Source organism: Dasypus novemcinctus, chromosome 16, assembly GCF_030445035.2.
Source record: "Dasypus novemcinctus isolate mDasNov1 chromosome 16, mDasNov1.1.hap2, whole genome shotgun sequence".
Lineage (NCBI taxonomy): Eukaryota > Metazoa > Chordata > Mammalia > Cingulata > Dasypodidae > Dasypus > Dasypus novemcinctus.
Window position 1 is genome coordinate 37,370,026 of NC_080688.1, and position 17,014 is coordinate 37,387,039.

Below are 17,014 nucleotides of genomic sequence, written 5' to 3' on the forward strand. Positions count from 1 at the left end.
GTCAAAAAAGTGTTTGTGGCCAAGAATTATAAGGGAAAAAACCTAAAAATATCTGTTCACTGTAAAGAAATTATGGGTGGGTGAAAAAATAAAACCATTCATATTTATATCTTTAAGTGATGATCACAGGTAACGTTTCAGTGTATACCTTTCTATGCTTTTTGTCTGCATCTATTCAGATAGAGGTGTGTTAACCAGAATGTCTTCCACTTGTGTAGTAACCAGCTTTTAATATGCCCTAGAAACTTGTTCACCTTTCTTATTAATAAGCTCCTTTTTGGATTCTGGACTGAACTGCTTTTAAGAATTGTTTATTAATTTATCAAGCATTTATTGAACATCTAATATGTATTATGGCACTATTCTAATACCCTTGACCCCGAGTAATACCTTGGGAATAATATCTTTTATACAGAGTAGTAAAATAATTTGCAAGGCCTCCACAGTTTAGCTACTATGGTTTCTGTTTAGAAAAATGTTGCCAGTCTCTGAAGAAAGATTGCAAAGTATGGCATGCTCTAAAAGTTGATCCAGTGCTATTTGATTATTACATACCAATGTAGACAGCTGCTTGTCTCTTCTACTTCTTAGATTGCATTTGTTCATCATTCAGCAAACGTTTGAGTATTACCATGTGCCAGGGATTATGCTAAGCACCACTATTAGTTGTTCCGGAACTTAATGCTGCTTTGGCAGTGTTCATAAATGCCTGCTTAACTGGTAGTAAGATCTTATCTCTAAACTATCCATGTCCTTAACCTCTTGGAAAAGCAACCAGATTGAGAAATATAGAACAGTCTTTGAGCATTAGGAAAAATATCTCCAAATCTCAAATACTATGCTCTGCAGATGAGAGTCTGTTGGCATAATGAAATTATTGGTTTATTGAGCTAGTAACACCCTTATTATAGCCAGTCTGTAAACCCTAGAGCTAGCTGCCTAACAGTCTCCTCTTAATTTCCCTAAGGTGCTACAGGGAACACCCTACTACTAGACTTCACGGCTCTGTTGTGTCTGGTTCTTAACATTGCCTGCCCTGTCCCATGGAAAGAAAGGAGAGGGGCCTCCCAGAGCTGCTCTTATTGACGTGGGGGTGAAGGGGCCAGGGACTGTTGTGCTTGCCTTTCCCTTGGCTCACCTTGTAGGCACTGTAATATTTGTTTTTGTTTATATGGGGCTAGGGGGTAGTTATTATCAATTATATACTCTCTGATTTTGATGAGAGGGTTATAAGTCTGTGAAAATCTACTACAAATCTCTGGTGTAGAAAATTGGCAAATAATTTGTGTAGCTGTTCCACCCTCAAGGAGGTGGAGCATTGCATCCCATATCTTAGTGGTCTGTGCATAGGGACTTCTGTCCAAAGGGTGGAGTTTGGGGTGGGAGTTGGGATAGGATAACTTTACAGTGGGGAAACCTGGCAAACATTACCTTTTCCAGGTGATCAAGGATGTCAACAGTGGTAAGTTACGTTGATAGTATGTGCCTTTGATATGATGTGGTGAAAATGGCGCTTTACCTCTGTGGTCTTCTTCCCTCGAACCTGTAACCCCAGTATAATCATGAGAAAAACACCAGCTACATCCCAGTTGAGGGATGTTCTACAAAACACCCGATTAGTACTCCTCAAAACTGTCAAGGTCATCAAAACAAGCAAAGTCTGAGAAACTGTCCCAGTTAAGGGGAGGAACCTAAGGAAATGTGTAATGTGGCATCATGGATGGGATTCTGGAACAGAAAAAAACATTAGGTGGAAACTAAGGCAATCTGAATAAAGTATGGGCCTTAGTTAATAATAATGTATCAATATTGGTTCAGTTATTATAACAAATGTACATATTAATGTAACATCAGGTATAGGGGTATGGGGCATATGGGAAGTTTTATACTGACCTCATAATTTTCTGTAAATCAAAAAATGTTCTCAAATAAAAATTTTATTTAACAATAGCAACAACAAAAATTTAATCTGCCCAGAGTTGGCTAGTTGATAGTTGACTCTTGCGTTAATTTTTATTTTAGGCTATCCTACCTTGTTTCTCCTCAACTTATACCAGTTAATCAAGAATTGGTTTCACTATAATTGAATTATCAAGAAAATATTAGGTTTAATCTCATACTTTTAAAAAAGTATATTAAGGGGAGAGTGGGTATAATTCAGTGGTTTGAGCCCCTGTTTCACATATATAAGGTCCTGGGTTCAATCCCCAGTACCTCCAGACAAACAGTAAAAAGTATATTAAGGTAAGAAAGCATATTTTTAGAATAATTTTTGTCAGGACCAGTCTTCATTTTTAAAATATACATGTACTTTAAAAGAAAGCCTTTTTCATCCGAATGCTGTGAAGTTTGAATTTCTGAAAATTGTGGAATGGTCACATATGTGTGTGGACAGCATAGAGGATAGATTTGGAAGAGGGGGGCTTTTGTAAATGTCTGGAGGAAAGATGACGATGTCCTAGCTATATGTTGGAGGCTGGGAAAGAAATTTTAGTTTTGGAAGGGAAAATAACAGGACTAATTGAATATGGGAATTAAGAAGCAGGGAAGAATCTAGAATGATTCTCAGATTTCTGACTTGAGTGACTGGTTACATGGTAATAAGTATAACCAAGATTAAGAATATAGGCAAAAGGTTGGAGAGGAAGAAAGGAGAGAAGGGGAACTTGTACTGTGCAGGTTCTAGGTCTGTAATCTTAAGTTATCAGACTAGCTGTTATATTGAGGAGATTTAGATCTTGTACTAAAACATTTTATCTATATTATCTCATTTAATTCTTCACAACTTGGTATTTTATAGAGACTTATTTAAAAATTTTGGTACTGTGTATGAATCTTAACCTTTCGTTGCAGCTAGAGATACAAGATAGAGATGTTATGGGTCAAGTGCATAGTTGGAGCTTCACAGGGTCATGATGTTCAGCTTAATTAGGTCCAGAAATAATTAGACTTGGCATAATTGGCATACATTAACTAAACTTGTAAAAGATGGATGTATAAATCAAGACACCAAAACACAATTTGCAGAAATAAATACTACTAAATGGATTATAGCTACATAAAATTTGTCTTAATTACTATTTTTCCTACTTTTTTTTTGCTAGCTAGTATCTTTTATTAACCCACTCATTAATAGAAACTATTCAAATTGAACCTAAGAGATTCCACAAAGCCAAAATTGTGTCCTCATTAGGATATATGTCTTTCCCTTTTTGTGGTTTTCCTCTTGTAATGTTCTCTCATTTTAGCACACACACATATATACAAACTTTGCCTTTTTAAAAAATGTACAAATATAAGGGCATTATTTTCATTTACAATGTTGAACTACCATCACCACGGTCCATTACCAAAACTTTTTCATCACCCTAAACAGAAATTCTGTACTTATTAAGTAATAACTATCCTTTTTCCCATGCCCCTGTTACCACTAAACTACTTTCCATCTCTATGAATTTGCTTGTTCTAGATATTTCATATAAATGGACTCATAGAATATTTGTCCTTTTTGTCTGGCTTATTTTGCTTAACATAATATTTTCAAGGTTCATCCATGTTGTAACATGGAAATGCATTCCTTTTTATGGTTTAACTCACATTCTAATTGGATTCTGTTTTACAAATATTGATAGTTTATCTCTCACAATATCAAAAAGCTATACTTTTGAGATTTAGGAAAATTGGATTTCTGTTTGTTTTTGAGGGCCTTATTTTCTTTGAAGGAGAATGTTTTCATTTGACTTTAAACATTTCTTTTGAATATATTTTTCTAAGGAAAATAAAAATATCCAATTATTTAAGTATCAAAATCATATAAATTTGGCTTGCAGTGCAATGCGTGTTTTACTGTCTAAATTACCAAGACCATGGATTGTGGATGAGAAGAAAGATGACGGTTATACTGCCTTACATCTGGCTGCCCTTAATAATCATGTAGAAGTGGCTGAACTGTTAGTACATCAGGTAAGGAAAGCAGTTGAATAATTATAATTTTGGATATTTGTCTTTCATTTATTTCCTCGTTAATTACCCATTAGTAGGTTACAGTAAAACCCAGGGTGATGCATACTCAACTATATTGCATATTCTGTCTTCTGCCTAACACTGGTTCTTAAATGGGGTAGGGGTTAACAGGGGATCCTTGAGTCTAAAGCATTCCCTCTGCACAGTCTTCCTGGAATGGGCCAATGAAATAGGCATCAGCTATCAGGGATTTCCCAGAGTTGTTGTTAATGCAATGGAAGATCAGTCAACTCTAAAACCAAGAACCATCCATGTTGATAGTTAAGTTGGTGTGGCCAGTTGGCCATCAGGTGACACCAGACTAAAGGCCGGATCTGGGGATTTGTTTCCTGACTTGCGGGGCCTCTGGAAAAACTGGCTGCCTAGCAACACAGGCTCACCTTCGTTATTTCATTCATCCCAGAAATAATACAGCCCCACATTTTTATGAGATTGGATTTTGAAACCTACTTATTGCAGTATTACAAAAGTTATAAATGCCTCAAAGCATATACCATGTAGCTGCGTTGAAGTTACCAAGGAGTTATCTGTGATCTGCTACTTCAAGGAGTTTACAGTCTAGTGGATAAGAAAAATTTTGTAAATAGTTTATTATAAGTAATCAAGTACCATTATCTGTAATTAAGTATCAGATCCTTAAGAAAGTTATAGAAATTTAAGTAAGAGTTAAAATATTAACATACTTTGTTCCTCCCATCATGTTAAGCCTTTGCAATTAAAATTACCACTCTTAGAAGTATTGTTATATAATTCCCTTTCATCTAAAGTCTAAATGACTATCCTTATGCCCAAGTCACCCTGTTTTAGTTGTTACTTTATCGTAAGTCTTGAAATCAGTAAAGCCCTCTAACTTTGTTTTTCTTACTCTGTATTATATTACTATTCTAGAAATTTTGCAATTTCAAATAAAGTATAGAACCATCTTATTAGTTTCTATTAAAAGCCTGCTGGGAGTTTGATTGCTCTTGCACATTTTTATTAGCTTTATCCTTAAATATTTTGTATTTCTTTATGCTATTGTGAATTATATTATTTTTAAATTTAATTGTTCAATTGTATACTTGTGTATAAAGATGCATTTTAAAAATATTGATCATGTATCCTGTTACTTTGTTTAAACTTACTTGTTTGATTGGCTTTTTTGTATTTCCTACATAGATAATCATATAGATCAAAGGAATAGAATAGGAAATGCAGAAATAGAACCACTCATATATGGTCAATTAATTTTTGGTGAAAGTACCAAAGTAATTTAAAGGGGAAAGGATGGTGTCTCAAAACTGGTGCTTGAACAAGTAGATACACATATGCCGAAAACTAAAACAAAAATCACCTTGACCCTTGCTTCATATTATATGTTTAGAAAAATTAAAATGGGTCATAAACCTGAATATAAAGGCTTAAACCTTAAAGCTTTTAGATTAAAGCAGAATATCTTTTGACTTGGAGGTAGACAGGTTTTTAGTACACAAAAAAGCCATAATCATAAAAAAAAATTGGTAAATTAGACTTCATCAAAATTTTAAACCATTCTTCATCAAAACACTGCAAAATGAATAGGAAAGCCACACAAGGGGAACATAATCAAGAAAACATATCTGAAAAAGGACAGGATATATAAAGAACTTCTACAACTCAATGATAAAAGGACAAATAATCCTGTTAAAAATGGGCAAAAGATTTAAACATATGCTTTACCAAAGAAGATAAACAGTAAACAAATAAGCAGAAAAGAACCATTGGTCATTAGGGAAAAATTAATTTAGTGTTAGTTAGAATGTGGAGCAATTGAAATTCTCATACATTGGTGGTGCTTTTCAAAAGCAGCCACTTTGAAAAACGATTTGGCAAGTTTCTTATAAAGTCAAACATGTATTTTCTGTATTACCCAGCATTCCCCCTTCTGTATATAAACCCAGTAGAACCAAATATGCATTTCCACACAAATGCTTGTACTAAATACTTTTAACAGCTTTAATTATAATAGCCAAATGTTTGTCAGTGGTGACTAGATAAACAGATTATTTATACATACGACAGAATACTTCTTGGTAAAATCTAAATGATGGAAAAGCGCAGGGAATTCATAAAAAGAATGTGCTTCACTTTCTGCATTTCTGTGAGAACAGACAAGCTCAAGATTAGACATTTCTTGGGAAACAGATGTGGCTTAACCAATTGGGTTCCCATCTACCATATAGGAGGTCCAGGGTTCAGTGCTCAGGGTCTCCTGGTGAAGGCAAGCTGGTCCGTGTGGCGGGCTGGCCCACGTGGAGTGCTGCCTATGTGGGAATGTGGCCCCACACAGCAGATCCACCCTGCTTAGGAATGCCACCTCACATGGAAAAAGTCACCCCACCCAGGAATGCTGGCCGGCACAGAGAGCTGGCTCAGCAAGATAATGCAACAAGAGACACAGAAAAGAGAAAATAAGAAGACCTAGCAGAATAGGGGAACTGAAGTGGCACAAGAGAGTAATCGCCTCTCCCCCGCTCAGGAAGGTCCCAGGATTGGTTCTTGGAGCTGCCTAAGAGAATACAAGCAGATACAGAAAAACACACAGCAAATGGATGCAGAGAGCAGATAATGGGGGAACAGGGGGAAATAAATTTTTAAAATCTTAAAAAAAAAGTTCAGATATTTCTTGACCTTACTCAAAAAAACCCATAAATAGTAAAAATAAACCAGAAACTCCCACTGTCTTACTAGATTGCATAGCATTACTAGATTTTCAACATACTTGGTACCCCAGGCAAGGGCACAGATCAGTATTAGAATTGTATTCAGAGGACATGAGTGATTCCAAGACCTAAGCAGAAATGATAAGGTTTATCTTCTGAACCTTTATCCCTTTTCTTAATTTCAGTTGTTTTTTTTATTACAGACATTGTACCAGGCATTTTTACATGTTGTTTTTCTTTTTCACAATGACCCTGTGAAATAGGTTGTACTGTCACCATTTTGGAGCTAAGGAAATAGATATTCAAGTTCCCATAGGGTTTTTTTTTTCCAGTTATTGGGGCCGGGGATTGAACCATATAGGAAGCAGGCACTCAAGCACATGAGCCACAGCTGCTCCCCCCATAGATTTTAAGTGACAAAGCTTAAGATTTGAACCTATATCTTTGGAATCCCGACTTCAGGACTGCAAGTTCAGTGCTTTTGCTTCTTGAATATCAAATGGTTTTAGTCCTTTGGCTATCCTTGGACTTTGGGTAGGGCTTTCTGCTCTCCATTTAATAAGTATATTTTAATACTAATTAGATATAGCTCTTTTATTACCTCTGAGCATAATTCCTTTTCTCTAAATGAGTAAGAACTCAGTTATGAATGAAGACTCATAACTTTTCAGGAATATTTACGGTTAAAAGTAACTGATTATCTCTGTTGCTCTATAATGCAGATTGAAAGGGAGCTGTTTTTAGTTCTCTGTTGTACTTTATCTGTTAGGTGTTCTCAGATGGAATCACCATAATAAAAATAATTTTTAAACTTAATATTTCTATTTCAGAAAGGTGCCATCCAATTCTTTCTATATTACCAGCAAAACTGTATCATATGAGAGTAATATTATAGCAGCTCACAGAGAATTTTAAGGAGGGGAATGTTGTTCAACAATATCTAGTATTACTCATTCCATATGAATAGTTACAGTTTTAATGCTGTTTATTATTGTGAATTTTATTTTTAATTATGTTCTTCTTGCTCAGGGTAATGCAAACCTGGATATCCAGAATGTGAACCAACAAACGGCCCTGCACCTTGCTGTTGAACGACAGCACACCCAAATTGTTAGGGTAAAGTATTTATTGACATGAATTTTAGTTTACATTTGTATTTTAACCAGACAGATTTTTAGAACTTCTTGGAAATATTAATTTAAATGATACAGTTCTAGATTTTTAAAAAAGGCATAGTTAGCTGTAAAAATTATAATTTTAAACTAATTATTTTGCATCAGATGGATAAAAGGTTTTAATTTATAATTTCCAGAAAACTGGAAAACACTGATATTTTGACTATTATAAAGACTTAAAGAATTTTGTTACTAGATTTGTGAATTCAAGAATACCATCAGAAAATTTCAAAGTAATATATATAGGGAAGCGGACTTGGCCCAGTGGTTAGGGCGTCCGTCTACCACATGGGAGGTCCGCGGTTCAAACCCCGGGCCTCCTTGACCCGTGTGGAGGTGGCCCATGCACAGTGCTGATGAGCGCAAGGAGTGCTGTGCCACGCAGGGGTGTCCCCGCGTAGGGGTGCCCCATGTGCCAAGAGTGCGCCCCTTAAGGAGAGCCGCCCAGCGCGAAAGAAAGTTCAGCCTGTCCAGGAATGGCGCCACACACACGGAGAGCTGACACAACAAGATGATGCAACAAAAAGAAACACAGATTCCCGTGCCGCTGACAACAACAGAAGCGGACAAAGAACACGCAGCAAATAGACACAGAGAACAGACAACTTGGGGGGGGGGGAGGGGAGAGAAATAAAAAAACAAAAAAAAACCAAAGTAACATATATATTACTTTTTAAAAAGTACAGTCCCTCTTAATTTGTATAATTGAGAGTAAACTATATTTAGAATTGTCAACTGGATATTTGGTACTGCAAATGCCAGAAAAGCTTAAATGTTTTTCAAAAAATGTACTAATCTGATTATTTCAAAAAAAATATTTGAGTGAATATCTCTTGAAAATACTTTCCTGGAGCAGTCATTTTTAAAGTTTGGAGCCTAAACCAGCAGCATTAGTATCGCCAGGGGACTTGATAGAAAAGCAATTTCTTGGGCCCCACTTTAGACCAACTGAGTCAGAACCTCCAGGGGTGGAACCCAGCAGTCTGTGGTTTAACAACCTCCCCCCCCAAGTGATTCTGATGCAATTCAAATTTGAGAAATACTTCTTTAGAGTGAAAATATTTTTAGCCTTTTTGGAATAATGTGGGGAAAAAGGTAATTTGCCAAGACAGGTAAGATTGGTTCCTGTATATGGTATTTTTCTGAAACTCTTTGATGACATTTGATGAGCCATAAGCATAGTCTTATATAATAGAGCCTTATATTTGCTGTTTAAATAATCTATTGAAATGTTTCATTTATACATATTTTCTGAGAGGTTGTAGTTTAGCATATACGGTTCACAATTATTTTTACTTGAAATTCCTCCTGATAAAAAATTCTTGTTTATCTTCTGTGGTATTTGGACTTTACCTGACCATTAACATGTAAAGAAAATTAACCAAAGAGAATGGAATCAATAATCACTTGTGTATGCGTGTTTAAATAGTAAAAGAACTTTGAACATTACCACTTGGTACTAGTATAAGTGCTTAAAATATCTCAATGCACATTTCGGATATTAAAAGGAGAAGGGATTTCTTAAATTTCCTCTAGTTATCCTAATTTTAGAATAGGTGAATTAAACAGCATAATGATTCTGATTTCTTTCTATTTTCTCTAATAACCAGAAACCATTACTATTTGTAAGGAGCTCAGGAGTGTGAAAGTAAATACAAAAGAACAAGTAGCTTTAGTGGCAACCCTTTCAGAAAGGTCTGGGACCTTCTCACTGTTACTTTAGATATGTTGTAATTTCTCATGGGTGTGGATGTTTTATCAAAATGAGATGGATGTCTTTCTCTTTTAGCTCTTAGTCCGTGCTGGTGCCAAACTAGATATTCAGGATAAGGATGGGGATACTCCTTTGCATGAAGCTCTGAGGCATCATACTTTGTCTCAACTTCGTCAGCTCCAAGATATGCAAGATGTGGGGAAAGTGGATGCTGCCTGGGAGCCATCTAAAAACACAGTAAGTAATGATAATATACAATTTACTACCAGTGGAAGTATCTTCTAATGAAAGAATTTCTATTTACTGCCAATCTAATATTCATCTGATAAATCTCATACTTAGCAATTTAGTTTATGAACCAAATACTAGTTGATACTAAAGATTGCCAAGTATTTATTATTATTCTCCCCAGCCTCTGGCAAACACAAATCTTCCTGACTTTAACACTTACTTTAAAGCTACAACTTTCTTTCTTTTCAGAGTTGTTTGGGAATTCTAAGTCTTCATAAGAGCATAGAGTTTCTGAGACCAACATGCTTGAGAATTTCAGTCTTACTGTATGAACATCAGTGTTTCCTGGACATGTATTTTTGATATATATATATTCCCCCCCCCCCCTTGGTGGTAAAAATTGATAGCAGATTCCCAAAGGGAAATTGATGACTCTTTTTATTTCAGTTAATAATGGGACTTGGTACCCAAGGGGCAGAGAAGAAGAGTGCAGCATCAATTGCCTGTTTCTTGGCAGCCAATGGTGCTGACCTTACCATTCGAAATAAGAAAGGCCAATCACCGCTTGATCTCTGTCCTGATCCAAGTCTTTGCAAAGCACTGGCAAAATGTCACAAAGAAAAAGTCAGGTTTGTATTTATTATCATTAAGTTGAATAATCTATACATAAAATTTATCTGCTTTTATAATGGAGGATTAGAATACTTATGTATGTCTCTTTTTTTATCGTCCTGTGTCTTTTGTGTTAGCCTTTTCTTCATTAACAAGTCTCCTGCAGGCAGTATATCTTTTATTGAACTTGCATTACCCACATTGTTTAATACAATGTTTTATACCTAATAAGTCCTGAGAAACTTTTCTAAACTAATCTGATATTCTAGTACTCCTATATGTTAGAGGAATGTATCTCCAAGGAAAAGTCCTGCTGTTGAAATTACTGTGCCTGTAATATATATTTAAAATTTTAATAGTATTTTCCTTAGGGAAGGCAGTTTACACTCCCACCAACAGGGTATATATCTCTCACAAACTCTGTAATAATCATAGCACATTGCATGGTGTTTGACAGGCCCTGAATAAATAGTTTTTGTATCAATGAAGGTTTGCAAGAATGAGTAAAATGAATGAACCAATTCATTCCTGATGGAGTTTTCTCTAAAAATGATTACATTTGATTTGTCTTCCTTTCTGAAAGTAAAATATGTCATTTTAATTATTATTTGTGACATAACTAATTACTTAGTATGAGATATTGTAGACACAAAAAGGTACATCTCATTACTTTTCCAACCAAACAGTGCTATGCCATTATTATTGCCCTTTTATGTGTGGTTCTTGTCACAGAATATTTAAGGAGCTGTCCCTTGACCTTTGTGTTCTCTTGCTATTCATATAACTTATGTGTAGTAGTGAAATGACATCTCTTTGGATTACTGTAATTTTAGCTTGTATAGGTGAAATTAACATGAGGTCCATACATGTTATCTGCAGTCGTAAACTTTTAACAGTGGGATCTAAGATAGAACCATTTTGTGCAGGTCTGTCCGTTCATGAGTTGCTGAAGATTTGGGTAGAAACAGGAAATGGTAGCTCTTTCCTAGAGCTCTAATGAGTCATATATATGTATTTATAGATGCATTTATCTTTCTCTGATAGAATTTTGCACTCCTCAGTGATACACTTAAATATCAAAATAGCAACTGAAGTGTCATATTTTCATATTTTCTAAAGTGCCTTGTCTATTGTGGACCCTGATGATGCTTTATTCTTTCTTTAGTTAGTATGATTAACATGGTCTTTATTAGAACTTTTTTGTAATTTAAAGAAAATTTTGTATTGCAATCCTTCCCTCTGCTAGTTCCATACAGATAAAACAGGTTCTCAGTGACATTGTGTTTTATGTTAAATTATATTTGACTAGTGTTTTTGACTTGTTAGAAGATTCACTTTTTTCCATTGGGCAAGGATTTCTTCACTTTGAAGTTCGACTAGTACTAAATATGTGTAAAGATGCAGAGATATAGATATATAGAAAAAAATAATATACAGAATTTCACATACAAATTTTAAAGCTTAAATCTTGTAACATAATTAAAGTTGTTTCATGTATACTTAATGATGCTTTAGATGTTTTTTGAAAATTTTAATTAATTTGTAACAAATAACCAGGTAAGATTGATTATAAATGTTTTCTTTTATTAGTGGTCAAGTGGGTTCTCGGAGTCCTTCTATGATTAGTAATGATTCTGAAACCTTAGAAGAATGTATGGTGTGCTCAGATATGAAGAGAGATACTCTTTTTGGCCCATGTGGACATATTGCTACTTGTTCTTTATGTTCTCCACGGGTTAAGAAATGCCTCATTTGTAAAGAACAAGTTCAATCCAGAACAAAGGTAATAAATATTTTATATAGTATTTTATCTTTTTATGAAGGTCTTAGAGATTGTAATTAATAATAAATAAGACTATATAATGCCATGTGTCTGATTATTTTGTTCTCTCAAAGAATGATTTAAGTATAGGAAAATTTATGTATTTATCAAGAGACCCATTTAGAATTTCTGAATGTATTACTTATTTACAATCTTGTCTAATTAAATGCATTTGTTTTGCCAGTTTTATCGTTCTCCAAATTTAACTATGGACTATCAAAATTTTAGTGCTTATGGGTTTCCTTTTTTCCCTTATATCAGAATTATAGTTAAAAATAAAAGTAATCTATTTTACTTTCAAAGCCACCCTCTTTAACCTAAAGATATTTTGATTCCACTTGTATTGTTTCTTGTATATTGCACCTTTATCTTTTTTTTTTTTTTTCCTGAGAGCGTGGACTGCTTTGTATTCATCTTTGTATCCAGTAACATTGGCTTTTTTAAAAAAGCCCAGTATAGTGGTTTTTTTTTGCTTTAGTTTTTTGTTTTGTACAGTGTCATACATTCTGTATTTGTTTGATTGTTTCATCATGGTGTTATTGAACTTGTTTCTGTGTCCTCTGTGTCTCCTCTAAATTGGAAGTTAAAGCTAAAGGTTTGGTTAGGGCCAGAATAAACATTTTTGGCACGAAAACTATGCAAATGATGCCATGTACTTCATATTGCATTTCATCAGGAGGCAAATAAAATCTGGTTGACTTGTAATTAGTAATGCCAAATTCTGTTTCTCCTCTTAACTTTTTTCTCCTCTTATTCCATCCATTTGCTTTGTAAGAGATAATATTCCTTTTTGAGTTTCTGACTTCATTCTTTTTCCAGTTAACTCAGTGCTTTATCGTAACTGTGACATCTTACTTACTTTGGTTTACTGACTTAGTTGATTTTCCTTTTGAGTTTCTTATTACTTGTGGATGCATGTGTGTAAAATTAGATTCCAGCCTCCTACAAATGATTTATCTTAAGATGAGTAGCTCAAACCAAAAGATGTATTGGTTTCATTTGTGAAGTTTATGTGCTTTATCATTCCCTTCTTTTTATTCTCTTCATTTTTCTCTTGATGCTTTTTAAGCTGTTCATTAACATTCATTAATTAGAAAAGAGCTGGTACTAATTCTCAGGATGAATTAGCTAACAATGACTTATCCTGCCAGTGCTTCTTAGATATGCAAAGGGGCCTTTTTAAGACTGGAGGCTTGTATGACCCAAATGAATGTATCTTTGATAAAAAATTTTGGCGTAATAACAGCACAAGGGAGTTATTTTTGGATCAGAAACACAGAAGGAGTAGTATATAGCTGCTTAACCCATCTATGAAGGGGGGCGAGAATGAACTAACAGCACTTATTATATGCTGGGCACTATTTTGGCATTTTGTATACATTATATTAATGTAAATTCTGTTTAATAAACTGATGTTGATCATTCTTCTTAGTACTTAAAATTTGCCTTGGGTACCTGCTTACTACAAAGTAACAGCCTGGGAAAGAATCTAAAAGAAGAACACAAATTTAAATTATTCTTTTCTTTTTAGATTTGTCTGTTTTTGACAAACCTTTATTGAGTACCTGTTTTGTAGTAAAGACAATGATATATATGAAATCCGTGCTAAAATCTTGTAATCTATTGGCAATTTATGACTTAGATTTTTAAAAAAAATTACTGTCATGAAAGATGTTGTAGGTGTCTTAGGTGGCATGTAAGTGAGTAAGTCCATAGTGTTCAGAGGTTCATAGTATAAAAGCAGATTCTCAGATATGGCATAATGCATATTATTCATCTAGTCCAGTTTCCATGTTAACAATGGGAAAAACTGAAGTGCAGAGAAGTGCAATTTTAGGTAGGGATTCAGTGCAGGTTTCTTGATTCTCAAGCCACTTTTCTTTGTACTGTTCTGATAGGCAAAATAATATCTGTAAGGGAGGGTTGACAGAAAGGGGTTGAGAAAGAAAGAATATATTGTCATTCCTTTTTGTGCTACTTATGAATGCAGTTATTCCAAGAATTTTCAGGCTTGCAGTTGTTTTTTCAATTATGAAATTTTCAAACTAGTAGAAAAATACAGAACTAACATACCCACAAAACAGACTTTGCCAGATTGGTTGCAGAGTGTTTGACTATGAAGAAATAGTGACCCCAAGTGGTTGAAGAATAATGAACACCTTCACTGAAGATAAAACAAATTGTAAAACCATTATTTGGAGAGAAGGAGAATAAACAAGCTCAGTCTCTTGAGCAATTAGAGAAATACACATTTAAAAATTATGAATTATCAGGGGAGTGGATGTGGCTCAAGCAGTTGGATGCCTACCTCCCATATGGGAGGTCCCATATTTAGGTCCAGTGCCTCCTAAATAAAAACAAACAAATAAACAGACAATGAGCAGACAAGGAACAACAACAACAACAAAAAACACCCCAAAACAATGAGCACAGAATAAGCAAACAGATGAGGGAGCCATCTCAGAGCTGGCGAGGCAGAAGATTTTTTAAAATTATGAATTATCGTTAACAACTATCAAATGTACAAAAATAAATTTAAAAAATAAATTCTAGTAAGGAAAGTGGAAAGTGGGCATTCTCTTACAACTCCTGGATGCTGAATAACTGGGTTCATGTTTTGGGGAGGCCATCCTGACTATATGTACAAGTGATTGCAGTGAACATATGCAATGATTTAGTGATTCCATTCCTGGGAATATAACCTGAGGAATTAATTAAGAAATGGGGGGAAACTTGGTTGTTGTTTTGTTTTTTTTTAACCACAGGGGAATGGGTAAGTGGTTATATCAGTTTGTTAGACTACTTTAAACTCTTCAAAAACAATTTAGATATATAGAGAAATGAATTGGAAATCATTATTTTAAAAACCAGCCCATCATTATAGAGAAGGGAGAAAAAGAATTATCAGTCATTGGGCACTGATTATATTAGACTAGGCATTTTACACATATATCTAATTTATTCTCTACCACTATGTGAGGAAGGGTTGTTCCTTATTATTTGGATTTTAAAAGCTGAGACATGCCAGTATTAGGTAATTTGTCAGTGTTGGAGCTGGGATTTGATGGGTGACGAGGTTTGTGGTTAAGAATACAAATATAGGGAAGTGGATGTGGCTCAAGTGATTGAGCTCCCACCTGCTGCATGGGAAGTCCCGGGTTCGGTTCCTGGTTCCTCCTGGAGAAGATGAGCAAGACAGGGAGCTGGCATAACAGGCTGGTGCAGCAAGCTGATGCAACAAGATGACACAACAAGAGACACAAAGGGGAAACACAATGAGAGATGACAAAGCAGGGAGCAGAGGTGGCTCAAACAATTGAGCGCATCTCTCCCAGGTTTGGTTCCTGGTTCCTCCTAATGAGAAGACGAGCAGAGACAGCATACAGCGAGTGCAAACAATGATGGGGGACGGGGAATAAATAAAATCTTTAAAAAAAGGAATATAAGAATTTTTCAGGATGTATAACAAAGATATATCACTAGTACAGGATGCTCGTAGTGGGGTAATAAGTAGGAAAGAATCTACTTAAAACTTCTGTGAGATATGAATGTATTTGCATTGTTATAGGTATGTTTTCTTGACAGAGGCCCACATAGTAGCTAACAAAATATTAAACTTTCCATCCAGAGGAAGTCCTGCTGCTTTCTCAAACAAAATGGCAAAAATCTCTGGAATATATAAAGAAAATAGGCCTTTATGCCAAGTCCTCTATTTTAATGCTTGTACTTATGAACATTATTTCTATAAAAATTAAACTTAGCCTAATTATAATTAATACCTAAGAAACACCTCCTGAAAACTTCCTTGTTACTCAAATGTGTCCTCTCTCTAAGCCAAAATCAGAAAAACAAAAACAAAACCATACTACCTTCCCCCCAACATGGAACATGACTCCTGGGGATAAGCCTCCCTGGCACTGAAGGATTGTTACCAAGCGCTAGCTAGCGATGTGTTTAGAAATAGACCTTGACACAAAGGGGGAAAACTTAACTAAAAAGATTTTTTATGGCTAAGATATTTCAAAGTAAATCAGGGGGTCATTCTGAAGGTTATGCTTATGCAGGTCTAAGGCAGATTTCATAGCTCTCATAGTAAACAAAACCTCAAGAAAGAGTGCTTCTAAGGGCTCTAGGTATATCTGGGTACCAGAGGCAAGGCACACAGCCTCTTGAAATCAATACGCCCTACGTGGGCCTTATTTGGGAATATATGATCATCTGTTTCCACAATATAACATAATTATACTCATTTATAATTCCCCTGCCCATGATTCTTCTACTCCTTTTATTTGAACCTATAATTATGTGCTGTAAACTCTTTTCTGTAGATTGAAGAATGTGTGGTATGCTCTGACAAGAAAGCAGCTGTTCTTTTTCAACCCTGTGGACATATGTGTGCTTGTGAGAGTAAGTAGCTTATGCAAAACATCCTGAGTATTTTCTCATTTATCTTAACTGCTGTCTTAAGAAGTAGACTCTGTTTTTTCCATTTTACAGAAAAGTTGTTAAATTTTTTTTTGCTAGGGAAGATGAAGCTGAGACAGAAAGTGTCCCTCTGTCATGGAGTAAATGGTAAAGTAGTTCAGTACCCACATCACAGTAATGTTAAAAAAGAGTGTTCGTCTTGAAGAGTGTAAAGTGCGTTTGCAGGCCAAAGAAAGGAGGATTATATCCATCTTGGAAAAAAGATTTTGTAGAAAGAATGTAACAGCCTAACTTAACACTAATAAGAATTTTAAATAATTGTGGTTACATA

The 17,014-nt window shown here is 35.0% G+C and overlaps 1 protein-coding gene across 1 annotated transcript in view; it reads left to right on the forward strand.

Moving 5' to 3' along the window:
- Window positions 1-17,014, forward strand: part of MIB1 (MIB E3 ubiquitin protein ligase 1) — a 151,121-nt gene that overhangs the window by 115,774 nt on the left and 18,333 nt on the right. The window contains exons 13-18 of the mRNA XM_004465108.5: window positions 3,831-3,963; window positions 7,734-7,820; window positions 9,669-9,830; window positions 10,272-10,453; window positions 12,027-12,219; window positions 16,587-16,665. Of these exons, the coding sequence (XP_004465165.1) occupies window positions 3,831-3,963; window positions 7,734-7,820; window positions 9,669-9,830; window positions 10,272-10,453; window positions 12,027-12,219; window positions 16,587-16,665 (836 nt within the window). The remainder of the gene's footprint in view (window positions 1-3,830; window positions 3,964-7,733; window positions 7,821-9,668; window positions 9,831-10,271; window positions 10,454-12,026; window positions 12,220-16,586; window positions 16,666-17,014) is intronic.